This window comes from Colias philodice, chromosome 24 (assembly GCF_061535455.1).
Source record: "Colias philodice isolate Cphi_HAF_F1 chromosome 24, ilColPhil1 Martin Lab GWU primary, whole genome shotgun sequence".
In the NCBI taxonomy this organism is placed as follows: domain Eukaryota; kingdom Metazoa; phylum Arthropoda; class Insecta; order Lepidoptera; family Pieridae; genus Colias; species Colias philodice.
This window is the reverse complement of record NC_143109.1, coordinates 5,618,692-5,633,830: the sequence shown is the minus strand read 5'-3', so window position 1 is coordinate 5,633,830 and position 15,139 is coordinate 5,618,692. Positions and strand designations below refer to the sequence as shown.

Here is a 15,139-nt window from a genome sequence, read left to right as displayed (position 1 = left end):
TATTCTTAGCATAATATTATATCATAGGTATATGCTACTTCAAATACATGTTTTGATAAAAAAAACAATAGTGTAATGTAATAAAATAAAACTGCGTTTTATTGTAATCAATTTTGACATTATTTATTTCCCAAAATTACAACAAAATAGTTTACGCCAACAAATATAACTTTTATTTTTATAACAATCCTACTTGTTTTACATTCACGCCATCTAGACTTAAATCTTTATCATTTTTGTATACGTCTGTGTGTGTAAACGACCCTGTATGCAATGACAGATGTTATAATGCATTTTTTTACCGAATTGGGTGGATTTTAAGGCAATGATATGACATATTTCAATAAAATATAATATTCAGTAACCGCCATGACTATTCCTACGACCTTAATCTTTTCCAATTACGCAAAAACTCTTACGGTGATTGCTACGATCTGTTCCCAGCCAATATCCCGCTAGATGGCGCTGAATTCTACATTTCTAGTTTATTTGAGTTTTTGCGTAATTGGAATAGTCATCAAACCTAGGAATAGGTCATGGCGGTTACTGAATATTATATTTTATTGAAATATGTTATATCATTGCCTTAAAATCCACCCAATTCGGTAAAATTATGCGTTTTAACATCTGTCATTGCATACAGGGTCGTTTACACACACAGACGTATACAAAAATGATAAAGATTTAACTCTAGATGGCGTGAATGTAAAGCGCGTCACACACGGTGAAGATACTACCTATAATATTTTATCTAATCTAGTAATATTTTATATTACAGTATCTTAAGGTATCCGGTATCAGCGTTCTGACCATCATTTTTCTTTTTTCGCTGTAGAACCGCCATCCTGTTACAAATGACTAGGGTTGTTGAGGATTCCTCTTCCGCTTCCTCATAATGCGGAAGTTCCGCAATATTTTGGGTTCCTCTACCGTTACCGCATCCTCAAAAATGAAAATAAAAAAATCCTCTTCCGCTATCGCTTCCTCAAAATTTAGAGGAAATTTATGAGGATGCAGATCCGATCGGGCGGCGAATTTACAAAGCCTATTTAAACTATGTAAATACATAACCGACTCGTAACTCAAATGAGTTACGACTCGTAACTCAAATGAGTTACGACTCGTCGGACTCTACTAACGAACAAGAGTAGAGTTATACCGCCATATTTATATCTGCGCCTTACACTTATCTCTAAACATAATAATATAACATTTTCTCTCATACTCATAAAAGAAACATATTTTACCAAATAATGTTTGTCAAAAGTCATTTTAAATTAAAAAACAAACAAGTTGTTTAAGCTCACATAATAATATCTACCAGTTAGTTTTTTTTTTGTGGAAATCGCCTAATGTTGCTTCTGGCACTGATATAGATTAGGTTTTTTTCTGTGGGTTTTTTCGAGTAATATGCATAAGTAAACAAAAGCTCATCTGAGTCCAGCTCGTGACTCAAATAGTACATACATACAGGCTTTGTAAATTCGCGATCGGGCGAGCTAACCTCCCCTAACCTTAAACATCAATATGTAGAGACAGGAGAATGGCTTTTGTTTTAATTTTTAATTTTAAAAGTTTTTGTTTTTTAATTTTGATTATAATTTCCTATCATCCTCATCCTCATCCGCTTCCTCTTCCGCTTCCTCATCCGCATCCTCTTCCTCAAAAATATATCCTCTTCCTCATCCGCATCCCCTAAATTTGTGTGTGAAAATTCCTCTTCCTCCTCCTCTTCCTCATAATCACTTCCTCAACAACCCAACAAATGACCCACAAAGGAGAATGACCACGGGTGGTATCGGTAAAATTTTAGTTGTGCCACGTATTCGTTATATTGTTAATTCCTATTTGTATTTATAATGATCATATGTATCAATATTAAGTCTTAATTAAACCGGATAAATTGAAATAATAGTAAAAGTAAAAGTTTTTCTTTTGAAACATGTATGACTACGTATGGAATCGGTAAAATACTAGTTGTGTCACGTGTTCGTGATATTGTTAATTCCTATTTGTATTTATAATGATCATATTTATCACTATTAAGTTGTAATTATACCGAATAAATAGAAATAAAAGTAAAAGTTTTGTTTTGACACATACCTATATCTATCTCTCTTGCAAACGTCATATGTCATAGTTTCTATTTGAAATGTCAAATGAATGTGTTCGACGCATTGTTCGATGTTATTTTGAAATAATGTTTAAATTACGATTTACTTTTCACATTTGTCTTGTAAATTAAAATATTACCTATGTAATAAATGTAAAACTTAACGTTCATCGTTAGTTTAAACTCGATTAAGTAGTTTTTTGAAGTGTTGAATAAAACTATTGTTTTATTTTTATTGTCGCGAACTGCGGCTTATTTACATAAAAACTTTAATCATATCTAAAAGTACTAACATCAAGCTTTAAATTGAGCTATATTTCATCTTGACACAATAAGTTTGATTGCGATACCAAGTGCCATAGTCACTTGGGCAATCTCCTGTGGTTTTCATTTTTCTGTATGGGTAGACAAAACTTCAAAACGCCACCTGCTACGGTTTATATTATTATGAACGATTAGCTTTCCGCCCGCATTTTCAAAAAAAAACCCGTATAGTTCCCGTTCCCGTGGGGTTTCCGGGATAAAACCTATTCAATGTGTCCAAGTTACGTTCTATATGTGTGCTAAATTTCATTGTAATCGGTTCAGTACTTAATGTTAGCCACAATACTAATCACTTTCGTCATACATGTGTATGAACTATGATTGATGTGATTTGCAATGTGGTGAAATTTCATAAAAATCACGGGCCAATTTTTTGTTTTGAATCCCACCGAAAATACATATATTACTAATTGCGATATTAGAATAATTAATTACTATACCCACGATCAATTATTACAATTTACAATATAGTCTCAAATGCATACTAGAGAAACATTGCAATTTGAATCAATTAAAATGCATAGCATACAAAAATAAATTCACAACACAAGAAATTCCGCGCGCAAATCATAGCGCGTGTCAATGAAATCAAGAATGTAATTTTATATCAAGCCGACGAGCGACGACGCCGAACTAAAGTACCTACAGTACCATTTACCTTCTAGACCGGGAGATACTGACACAAAATTTCGAGTCATTTGTAACAGGATGGCGGTTCTACAGGGGTCTTAGTACGCAATGACAAAAAGAAAAATGATGGTGTGAACGCTGGTACCGGTGGGTTAGTCGCGTGGGCGTTAGTCGAACTCGTCGGAAAAATAGCGAAAGTCAAACGATTTGTAACACAAAAATTTTAGAATTTACCGATAGCCCATAAAAAAGAAGTAGGCGGTAGTGTCATGCCATACTTTTCCGGTATGACTTACAGCCCGCCATACCGACGCGAATGTGTCGATTTAAAAAAAACAATTATTCAACCATTTGTACCAAGCTAACTTTTGCACAGGTAACCATCGTCGTGCAGCCATTTACGAAAATCGCCATGCCATACTTTTCGGACGATTCCAAATGGTCGCCATACCGCCGAAAATCTGCAAAATTTTTTTATTTCGCCTATCTTTTTGTACCAGTATTGCATTTGGCTTTTTGGAGAGTATTTGATAAAATGTGACCATTATTATATTTGCCATACTTCTAGTAGGGGGAAAAAGTGCTGTCATACTTGAAAAATAAATTTATTATTAATTTATATAAGTGAAGATTTCCAACACCTAGATCTTTGAAATTTTGTATTTATATTCGTTGATCCTCAAACTTACAGGAAAAATAAGTGCCATACTGTTACAAATCGTTTGACTTTCGCTATTTTCCGATGAGTTCGACTAACGCCCACGCGACTAAGCCGCCGGTACCAGCGTTCACACCATCATTTTTCTTTTTGTCATTGCGTACTAAGAACCCTGTAGAACCGCCATCCTGTTACAAATGACTCGAAATTTTGTGTCAGTATCTCCCGGTCTATTCAGTGTACAATACAGTTTACAGACCTACGACGGACGAACAATAATGAGTAATAAATAAAAAAAAACATAGTTTCTAAGGTCATTAGTTTTATTTTATTTTATTGTTATTTTCTTTGAACGATTGGAAATGAAATTACTCAATTTTTACACAGAACTTTGATTTATTAGAATTATGCTCATTATGCATAAGATAACGAACGCGAATGCACGACATCTAGCGCGTCAATGTCTAAACATCGCCTTTCGTTTAGACATTGACGCGCTAGATCTGTAATAAGTATATAGTCTATGCGCTAGATGTCGTGCTTTATGTCGTGTTTCGCTTGGCAAAAGTCACGCACACTACTGTAGAAGTGTCAAATTTTTCCGGTATTTTACTGTTGTTTTTCTAAGTAAATATTGTAAATTATTGATTAAAAAGGTCGAACGCGCACACATTTCATTATAGAGAAGTGATAAAATGATTAGTTTTAAAGAAATAGTGTCTGTGTTAAGTGTTTAGAGGTAATCAAAAATGTATGGAGGGACGGTCGGAACATCAACCTTAAGGAAGAGCGGAACCTCCTGACACAAGCATTTTATTTGCTTACCTACTAGGAGTGTTCCAATCACAAATTTGTTTATGTAAAGGAAAGAAATAAATAATTTTGAATTTTTTTAATTTTTAACGTGATAACGTTTTTAAAATCGTTTTAGTCGGGTGACATGTTCATAAACTTGTGTCACACCAAAACCTCACGAGCGCGATCGCAGGTATAACGAGAGAGAGACGGACCGATCTCCCGTTTCATCTCGAGCGCTGCCACTGCATTATGTTATCACGTAAACATCTCGATCGTAAACCTACTTTACAAACAACCAATTTTTTTGATATCAAAAAATTCAAAAATCCGCGCCCAATGAACGATGCGGGAGGCCGCCCGCGCGTGCGCACTTTGTTTTCTGAAAAAACTCTACCAATAGTAAACTTTTATTAGGTACTGATTGTATGTGTATTACTTAAAGTTTAACTGACTTTGTAAAATAATAATACTAAAATAAATGGTTTTGTTGTTTTTTGATTTGGCATTTTCATTTAAAAGAACACGATTAACAGTTGTCTCTGTTAAATGTTGGTAACTTTTTATGCATAATTCACTATTTATTTTTCTACCAAGCCATCGATATCGGTATCGGTATCGGTATCGCCGATACATTACTACAAATATCGGTATCGGTATCGTATCGGCAAAATCATGTATCGTTACATCCCTAGTTACGACGATCGATGAATGTCAAGTTTATTAATAACGGTAATTGTGACTTTTACAGTGAATTTTTTAGCATAGCTAAAGTTCAAGGCAAATGAAATCTTTTGTATTTTACACTTCTTAGCCTGTGCGTTTGACATATAACGTTAACAATAGCCTTAACCGGTGAAATACGAGTATTTAAGGCTAAGGTTTAACTCGTTTGTTATTGCATAAGTAACATCACAGACTAATAATAATATACTACGTATACAAGTAACATGGTGCAACTCAGCCTTTATAAATAAAAGTATAATATCAAAATTTAAAACCCCCCAAAATACATAACCTTCATCAGCGAAGGTTTGAATTAGTAAAAACACCCGATAGATGGCGCTTTATTAAAAATTTGACATCGATGATGATCAACCTGTTAATCCACGGGTAACAGGTACTTATAGTTTTAATATGAGGGTGCTATTTTACGCTTCACAATATATTATTACACGGTTCGCTTAGTTTTTGAGAGCATGAAAGTGTTATTTGCAGCAATAAATATTAAATTCAAAATTTTTGGCCGTAAAAGATTGATCGCAAAGCCATGGCTAGCAAATTAAATCATTTAAAGTAGGTGCAAACGGGCCACCGACCACGGCCAATCACAGCCACTTGACACATTTTTTCATATATATGTAATTTGTTCAGGCGTACCGCACACGTTTAGCCGGTGGCGACCATTCGCTACAGAAGTGAAAGGCGTTTTAAAATTCTGGTTATTATCCAGATAAATCACTTTTTATGAAATGCTATATGAATAAAAGCTAACTTTTCAAGCTAACTAAATTTGACTACGGCTTATCTTGTAATAATGCTTGCAATAGATTCGCTAGTGTCGTTTTACTAAGTATCGTCCATAGACGGTATCATAATCAAAAATATGGAAACAAATGTAGGAGGTGGTGAGAATAAAAACAATGTCTTTCTGTTTATGGATTTTTATTAAAAATTTCTTACAAAATCGTAATGAAAACATTTTTACGAACTGTGTAATTAAGTACAAACAAATATGAAGTTTATATCAGTCAAAGAATTAAGCTTAAATAATGAATACACTTGGATTACAACAAACATGCATAAATAATGAACTTTCATAAATTAGGTATATTATAATTATTGTACGAATAATATTTCTTCTAACTATAGATCCAATTTTTATAACATATTTTTAATCTTATAACTAATACATGTAAGTAATAGATATAAATGGCACAAAGATATTCGAAATAACATGAATAATTATTTTACATATTATTCAAAAATTATTAAATAGTATCTGAATACAATATATTGTATTAGTGGGTTACAAAATATAGTAAGTACAAACACAGATATTCATGTCTCAGTGCACTTGACAATATGTATTTTTTGTTTAAAAAAAATTATAATAATTTCTAAAAATAATGAGTCCATTTTATGAACCACTGCTGAACTTAATTAAAAGTCAAAACTTTGTTTTAAAGTTCACAACAACAGTGCGTATTTAAGTGGTTAAAATGTATATGACAGAGAAATACAAATGAAAAACGAATGAAAAATAAACGAAAATTTTAATGTAATAAATATTAATTAACTTGATGGAAATGGTGATAAAAATTGGGTTATTCTAAACAATTCTAATACTACTAATGTTTAATATAAGCAGAGATAAGTTTTTAAAATATAATATTACATATATAGTTAACATTATGAATTAATATTCATATTAAAAAGCACCATTAAAATGCAAGGACATTATGTTTATTAGTAAAAATTATTATAGGAAAGAGAAATACAATAATATTTTAATGGATACAAAGTTTTCTTAGTCACTATGCTAAAATTCGAATGAGATTAATAAAAAATCAGATCAAGTTGGTTTTACAGTTTTCATATCAAAATATTTACAAACCTACGACTTTTTTTGTCAAATAAAATTGCAATAGGTTTTAAATAATAATAAATAATTTTTTTAATCTAACGTAAATAAAATCAAGAACAAATTTATATAATAATAGGTATGTTTCTTATACTTATTGTCATGACTTTTTAACTTATATACCAAGTCATACTTATGTTTTTGACTAAAATAATATAATTAAATATGTTTAATTTCACACGGCAAGTAAGATTAAGGCGTTTAAATTACTGCTTTGGTAACGAGGAGATGTGCTGGTAGCAATCACTGGAAAGAACAAAGGAAAATTAATTAAATTATATACTAAAGTTCTATGTCAAGCTACACTAATATTATAAAGCTGAAAAGTTTGTTTGTTTGTTTGAACGCGCTAATCTCAGGAACTACTGGTCCGATTTGAAAAATTCCTTCAGTGTTGTATATATTTTTTCCCGAAAGACTCAAGTTTTTTGTTTATTTATTTATGACATTCTTTTGAATATTCATATTGAATAAAAAAGAATGTAAACGATAGTTGTTTTATTGAATTTACAATGTCAATGTATGTGTCTTACCACAAATCTGTTAACTTTCGGCGCGAAAGTTTTGGTGACTGTAGTCGTTTGCACTTTCATGTTCTCGAACTTTTCGCGTAAGCTGTCAAACAATTATAATTCATTATTTATAGCATTAATCAGTAGAATTTTATATATTACAACAGATATAAAATTGTAATGATAATAAATGCTTTTTTGAGTCGGATAGACATTTTTATAACAGTTAAGTCTACGCAAGCGAGACGCCATACTCATACATATACTATTAGGCAAATGGTCCTTCGAGCCGGATATACACTTTTTATTATTTTAAATAGCAGAATTAGTTTACAGTTAAGTTTTCCTAACTAATGTTGACTATAATTACCTCTTAGCAGTGGCCAGCGAATCTCCATCCTCTTCTGTTTCGTCGCGCGGGACAGAGATGGGACGAGTTGGTGTTCGCTCACTCTCTGACCAGTTCTCGAAGCGATCGCGGAAACTCTTTGTACGGGCTAGTTGTTGAGCCTGATGGTTGATAAAAAAATTAATCGATAGTGGCAAAATAAGATTTTAATTATCATTATCACTAGCTTCGCCCTCTTTGTCTAAAACCTAACCACTTATGTATAAGATTGTGAAAACATCATCTAACTAGGTACAATACTGAATTATGCGGGCTATACATTTATTCTTAGCTACATGTATTTTAAATTTAACAGTTTTTTTCGAGTTTATGCAATCATATTAAAATTTTCAATGGTCCTTTGGGCCGGACTCAAATTTATCATTAATCTTTCCACATAGAAGACAAATATCGCTTCCATACGCATTTTTCTTTAATTCTTTGTTAGTATATTTTGTTTGTTTTAATGTATTTTTTTGAGTCTTGACATGACTATTGATAAATTTGCCTTTATAGCCATATAGGTGTCCCAGAATGGGTCAAAGCACCACACCAGGATGTATACCACATGGGTCACAACCATAGAGATCTAGAGAGATGCCAATCGCTTGCGCTGAGTACGAAACCGTGTCGCATTACAAATTTACGCACACAACTGCAGTAAACAAAATCAAAACAATACTTCGCGTTGTGTGCGTGTCATCACACAAAAATATGAGAGCGACTATTCGTTCGCACACTAGATTGTAAGTGACGTACGTATACAGCACCGCTACAGCTTGTTCTTTTTTTGGGCATATTGCTGCGACACCGGCCCCGCCCCCTAACCATATCTCCCTTTAGTTTCTGTGATCTGTGGTCACAACTCACATACCTGCACCAATGCCTCATCCCTTTCCCTGGTCTCCATGTACTCCTCCTCACTATCCTCACTGTACTCCTCGCTGGTGTCGCCCGTGTGTGTGTGCTCCCCGGGGGGAGGGGGGGTGAAGCGTTTCAGCGGCTTTGGACCTGCTGGGGGGGGGGGAAAGGGGATATAAGTTTACAAAAATAAAGTGCAATTTTGCATGGCGTTGGGTATACAATCTTAAACTCGCGTCAGGACACGTGGCCTGATCGAAAAAGCGTAAGACGGATGGATATCAAACATGCTCAACGTTTTAATAATCAAGTTTTCACTTCTGCCGGCACCCCCGAGGTGCAACCCGTCTTTTTTAAATATTAAGGGCAATCCGGTGAATTTACCGGATCTAATATAATTGTGAATATGAATATTTTAATAAACAATTTTAAAGTCAACATCTATTCAGAGATCACTGTAGATGCCTAGGAGATTTTAAGACGATTTAGCAGCAAGTGATCCGCATGCTTGTTTGCCCATGCCTATTTAAAAGTAGTTTTGTGGTTCGTGTTTGTTTTGTTTTTGTTCACTCAAACATCTAGAGTAATTACAATTTATTACATTAAAAAAATTATAATCACGTAAATCGGTTCAGAAACCTCAGAGTAACCGGTGTACATACATAAAACAAAAAATATACCGGCCGAATTGATAACCTCCATCTTTTTTTGAAGTCGGTTAAAAACAAATATTAGTCTTAAAAAATGTGGGTCAACCAATTAAATCAAAATTTACAGAAAAATTAAAATAGCAAAATGCATAGTAACCTAAAAATGTGTCAGATTATTCTGATCCAGATTTCTATGTGTTTTGCTCATATATCATGATAAAACGACCTATCCAGGTATACCAGTAGCTCTACCATGAGTTTACGCACATGATACTCGCTAGCGATTGTAGTAAGCGGTTTGTATAAAACGTGCAGCGCCCCTAGTGTGCCGTAGCGGAACTAAAAGCCTACCATGAGGTGCATTATAGTATACTACAGTAGATAACGTATAGTAAACTATACTACACTTGCTGTAGTAACCATACAATTTTTGCACCATGAGTTCCAATTTTGACATATGTTATCCATACTAATATTATAAATGCGAAAGTAACTCTGTCTGTCTGTCTGTTACTCAATCACGCCTAAACTACTGAACCAATTTGCATGAAATTTGGTACGGAGGTATTTTGATACCCGAGAAAGGACATAGGCTACCTTTTATTCCGAAATATGTACCACGGGCGAAGCCGGGGCTGACCCCTAGTAGTTTATAACTATTCGACGATAGATACGTCATTCACGGTAAATAATCTCGTGAAAGATATGAACTATTCACATTTACTATTGTAGTTACGTCAGACGATTTAACTATGTCAACTCATGGTAGAGGTACAGTTCAGGAAAAATATTAATTTCAAGTATACCAGCAGGCTCCGGTCTCCTGGTCTCCATCTCCCGGAAGACGTTAATCATCCTGGATGCTGTGTGTCTGCTGGCGGCCAAGCCTGTGTCGGCCGGGGTTTCGTCGCTTCGGACTACACTGGGCTCGTGGTATATTTCTGGGGATGGGGATTTTGGCCGCTGGAAACAAAAATAAATGAAATTAATTGTTATAGATATTTCGTTAAAAAAGATGATACCAATTTTTGAAGTGAAACTTCTTTATCGGGGTTGGAAAAAAAATTTGTGAAAAAATTTGTGGGTTGGAAAGAAATTTGTGAAAAAAACATTCTTTCGTTACGCGTGACATTTTTCCGTTACGCGCCATCTTTTTCTTATCCCTACCACGCATGATTCGACGTATTTCTGTAAAGTTGCATATGGTAAATTATTTTTTGAAAAATGAGGTCATTAAGAAGTTTCACTTCTTACATGTGTACACTAGTACACGCACACATTTTTATTATTCTTAGCAAAAACTAGTGATTTGGATGGTATGTTAAGTTTTCTACCTAAATTGCGAATCTTTTTCCAATGTGAATAAAAATACTTATATTTTTATGATTGATAACACATCTATATATCTATCTATGTAGTGTAATATGTAAAGATCCTTTAAATCTATATTTTGTGGTAAAAGCTATGTCTATTCCCAAGGTTCGCTCTATAAGTTTACTAAAATTAATTCAAATTAGTTCAGTAATTTATTAACATTATTTACCTGAGTTTAACAAACAGATAGATTTACTTTCGCATTTATAATACTAATATTATTTACCTGGGTTTGCCTGGGCGGAGTCATCCTAAACTCCTTCCGTTTAGTCTCAGGTTGGTAAGTTTCAAAGAATTTGAAACGATCGGAAATATCTGCCGTTTCTATTTTGACGTCTTCTACTTTATCTGCAGCACGAACTACGTCCTTTGGCACGAATGGCTGGAAATTGGGAAATATTGTCTTTAATGGTATGATAGTTTTAACTTTTATGTAACAATATTATATGAGCATGTTTACTTAAACAACAATGGGTTCAGAAAAGTACCCTGAACTTTTTAGGGATATTAAATATTATGTCTAAACAATATTGTTAACGAAAAAAACTATAAAATAAAATCGGGTTTATTAATTAAATGGATGTAGGTAAATGCTTGAAAATGATTTTTTTTTGTAATTCACATACTTAAGTAGAATCACAATAAGATAATCGTTACCGTGCAGACTCCGAAAATATTGACAAAAACTTATCTAATCACTAAAGAAAAGAGTAGAGAAGACAAGATAGGAGAAAAAGAAATTATTAATAAAAAAAAATTGGTTGTCTGTAAAGTCGGTTTACTGACGATAGTTGAACGTGACAACGTCCGATTGTGCTTCTTTGTCGCTCGTTCCGCGCTCTCGCTTGCACTTCAAGCCTTACATGGAACGCCTCAGAGCGAGGTAACGCCGCATGAGTCATGTTTTTTCGTGCGTGCAGCCGGCTATATCGAATTATAAGACGTTGTCACGTCAAAAACTAACCAATTCCTTCCGTTTAGGCGCTTCCTGTGGTGGGGGGGAGACTGGAGGCATTGTTTTGGCATTCGCGTCTAACTCCAGAAAGATGGACCTTGACTTCTTCGCTATACCTGGAAATTTATAAATAATTTTTATTATCTTAATATATATAAATCTCGTGTTGATGTTTGTCCTCAATGGACTCCTAAACCACTTAACCGATTATAATAAAATTCGCACACCATGTACAGTTCGATCCAACTTGAGAGATAGGAGAGTTTAAACATATACCACGGGCGAAGCCGGGGCGGACCGCTAGTTATAACATAAATATGATATAATGGATAATGGATGTAAAGTATAGCTTAATTATCAGTTATACACATTACAATAAGTGCATCCGTTTCTGATGTGAACTTGAATAAATGACAGACAGAGAATTTTTTTTATTTATTATAGGTGTATAGGTACTGTAAAATCTAATACTGTATAGTATTCACATTAATATACTGGTAAATTGAATAACAAAAAAAATCTGTTATAACTACATTAAAAACTATTTCTTTGCAAATACAACAACTACTACTATTTTATTTATATAAAATATATACCTACCCTCATTAAACACAGCGCGATCTTCAAACTCTCTATTCTTAGGAGGTTGGTTTTCATCATTAAAGACTTCGCCGTTTTCAAACCTCTCCTTGATGGCTTTTGCTTTTTCTGCGTCCAAGTCTAATTCCTTTGCGATTTTCTCTGCTGAAGTTACTCCTATTAGAAAAAAAAAATAACGACTATTATCTTCTTATATATAAAAATGAATCGCAAAATGTGTTGGTAAGCGCATAACTCGAGAACGGCTGAACCGATTTCGATAATTCTTTTTTTATTATATTCCTTGAAGTATGAGGATGGTTTTTATGTAGAGAAAACGTAAATATGTACCACGGGCGAAGCCGGGGCGGACCGCTAGTTCTTAATAAATTCTTTCGGTGTTAGATAGCCCATTTATCGAGGAAGGCTCTAAGATATCAATATATCATCACGTTAAGACCAACAGGAGCGGAGCAAAGCGGGTAAAACCGCAGGGCACAGCTAGTTAATTATAATTTTGTAATAATGCATAATAATGTTTAAAAATGACAACGTAAAAGCAAATCATGTTTAAATTTAAGACAAAATAATGAAATAAGTAGTATATTTCCATACCTTGTTCACTCTGCATAACGGATTGTTCATACATCTCTTTGATTTTAGCTTGTTTTCCCTGAAACAAACATTATTATCTCACTAAATGATAAATGTGATAGAAAGTGTCTACGATTTGCGCATTTTTTTAATAAATTTATTAATTTTAAAAGGTTGAAACAATTATTATCAATTATACTAGTCTACTATCAATTATACTAGTCTAGTGTAATGTACTGTAGTGTGTTGCAGTCTAGTGTACTGTAGTGTGTTGCAGTCTAGTGTACTCTAGTGTGTTGCAGTCTTGTGTACTGTAATGTGTCGCAGAGTAGTGTACTGTAGTGTTACCAGAAACAAGCGGCTCCTGATGTTCTGTATCTCCTGTTTCCGCTCCCGGTGTCGCTCCTCGTTCGTGTGTTGCCCGCTCTCGAAGCGGCCGACTATTTCGCTCATGTTGCAGAAGGAAACGGGTTGTTCACGGTTGCCAGTGTGCTTGTACGAGTTTTTGAGGACTTCATCATCGTCTGTGGAGGGAGAAAAAAAAAATTATTAAAAAATTGTTCGTGTGATAATTTCAGCTAATTTCACATTTTTCAAAACATCACCCTGTAAATCAGCAGACCGTTTATACACGTAGTATATTATTATTAGTCTGTGTTTATACGTATATCTCATTTTCACAAAAAAAAAATTGTTTATCTACTAACTACTAACAGAAAATTATTTTTATGATCTTTTTTAAATAAAATTTAAATATATTTTCATATTCTTTTCATTAAATAAAATATTTTTTATAGTTAATTACCATCTCCATCCTCATGTTCACTGGAGCTAGGTTCGACGGCAACGCCGTTCAGGCACTCGTCAGAAACACCGATATCCATTCCCTTCGCTTTAAATCTGGTAAAAAAGCAACAAAAATGTGTTAGAAAAAAATTGTAAAAAAGTTTAATGCGAATTCTCCTAATAATATAAAAGAGCGTGTTTGCCGAGCACACATACAAAAAAATATTAAACTAAGAGTCATGGCAATTAACAACTTTTAATGATAAAAATGTTATCAATCTCAAACTCAAACTCAAAATGATTAGACTCATTAATTAACTTGCACATAATATTAAAACTTATCACAATTGTTTTGCAAAAGCTATTTCAATTTGCAAATAGAACTATACAAACCCCGAACTCAAATTAATAAAAAAAAAATATAAAAATATCTTAAAAGTCTGTATCCTTTAATTAATATCCTTTATAATAAGGGTTCACATTCCACAATCACTGATAACCATAATTACTCAAATTCAAAACAAATATGTAAACACTTTTACAAGTAATTTTCATCATGCACTTCCAATTTAAACATTTTCTCAAAAACATTAACTTCAAAACCAACCTTAACATTTTAAAACACAAAAATTAACTCCAACAAAACCCTCTCACATAATTCATAACACTCGAACTCTAATAACTAAAAAATGAACGAACGAAACTAAAAAGGAAACGGCTTCGATACATTATTTGATATGCTTTCTTTATAAAAAAACCGAGTAACATAAAAAACAACCTTATCACGTTTCGAATAGGTTTACTCTTAAATGTAAAATTATTTCCGAATTAATACAGTTTCGAATAAGCTAAAAATGAACCTATTAATATATAGGAATAAAGTTCATATTCGAACACTTAGCAAAATCCTGGAACACTTTAGATGTAATAATTTCGTTCCTACCGTTACATTTCGCGGTTATAAAGCTTATTTTAAAACACGTTGAAACAAATGCAGCAATGTAATATGTTTTGATACAAGTTAAAAATAGATTGAGTGGTCTGGAATCAAAAATAGTGAACAGACGTTGTATTTATGACGTCAATGAGTAGGGAACTTCCTACGTAATAATATTATAATATTTATAAGTGTTATCTGTGAGACTGTGACTCACGTACTTTCATTTTATTATATTTATTACATTTTTTGGAAATTTATATTTTTTCTATGACTATATTGCTATCCCTATATTATTAAATCCTATCCCTTTCATTATTAAAATGTAATTAAAAGAAT

At 33.2% G+C, this 15,139-nt stretch overlaps 1 protein-coding gene across 2 annotated transcripts in view; it reads right to left on the bottom strand.

The window, feature by feature from the left end:
- Positions 1–6,218: 6,218 nt before the first annotated feature.
- Positions 6,219–15,139, bottom strand: part of LOC149477735 (uncharacterized) — a 28,631-nt gene continuing 19,710 nt past the window's right edge. Inside the window, exons 7-17 of one of the 2 annotated variants that reach the window (XM_089710357.1) lie at positions 13,883–13,977; positions 13,426–13,601; positions 13,099–13,156; positions 12,505–12,660; positions 11,914–12,020; positions 11,176–11,331; positions 10,382–10,538; positions 8,939–9,075; positions 8,047–8,186; positions 7,698–7,779; positions 6,219–7,410 (exon numbers count right to left, since the gene is read on the bottom strand). In XM_089710357.1, coding sequence (XP_089566483.1) covers positions 7,408–7,410; positions 7,698–7,779; positions 8,047–8,186; positions 8,939–9,075; positions 10,382–10,538; positions 11,176–11,331; positions 11,914–12,020; positions 12,505–12,660; positions 13,099–13,156; positions 13,426–13,601; positions 13,883–13,977 — 1,267 coding nt within the window. In that variant the 3' untranslated portion in view covers positions 6,219–7,407. Of the gene's footprint in view, positions 7,411–7,697; positions 7,780–8,046; positions 8,187–8,938; positions 9,079–10,381; positions 10,539–11,175; positions 11,332–11,913; positions 12,021–12,504; positions 12,661–13,098; positions 13,157–13,425; positions 13,602–13,882; positions 13,978–15,139 lie in introns of both variants that reach the window. The other variant, XM_089710356.1, reaches the window with a different exon arrangement.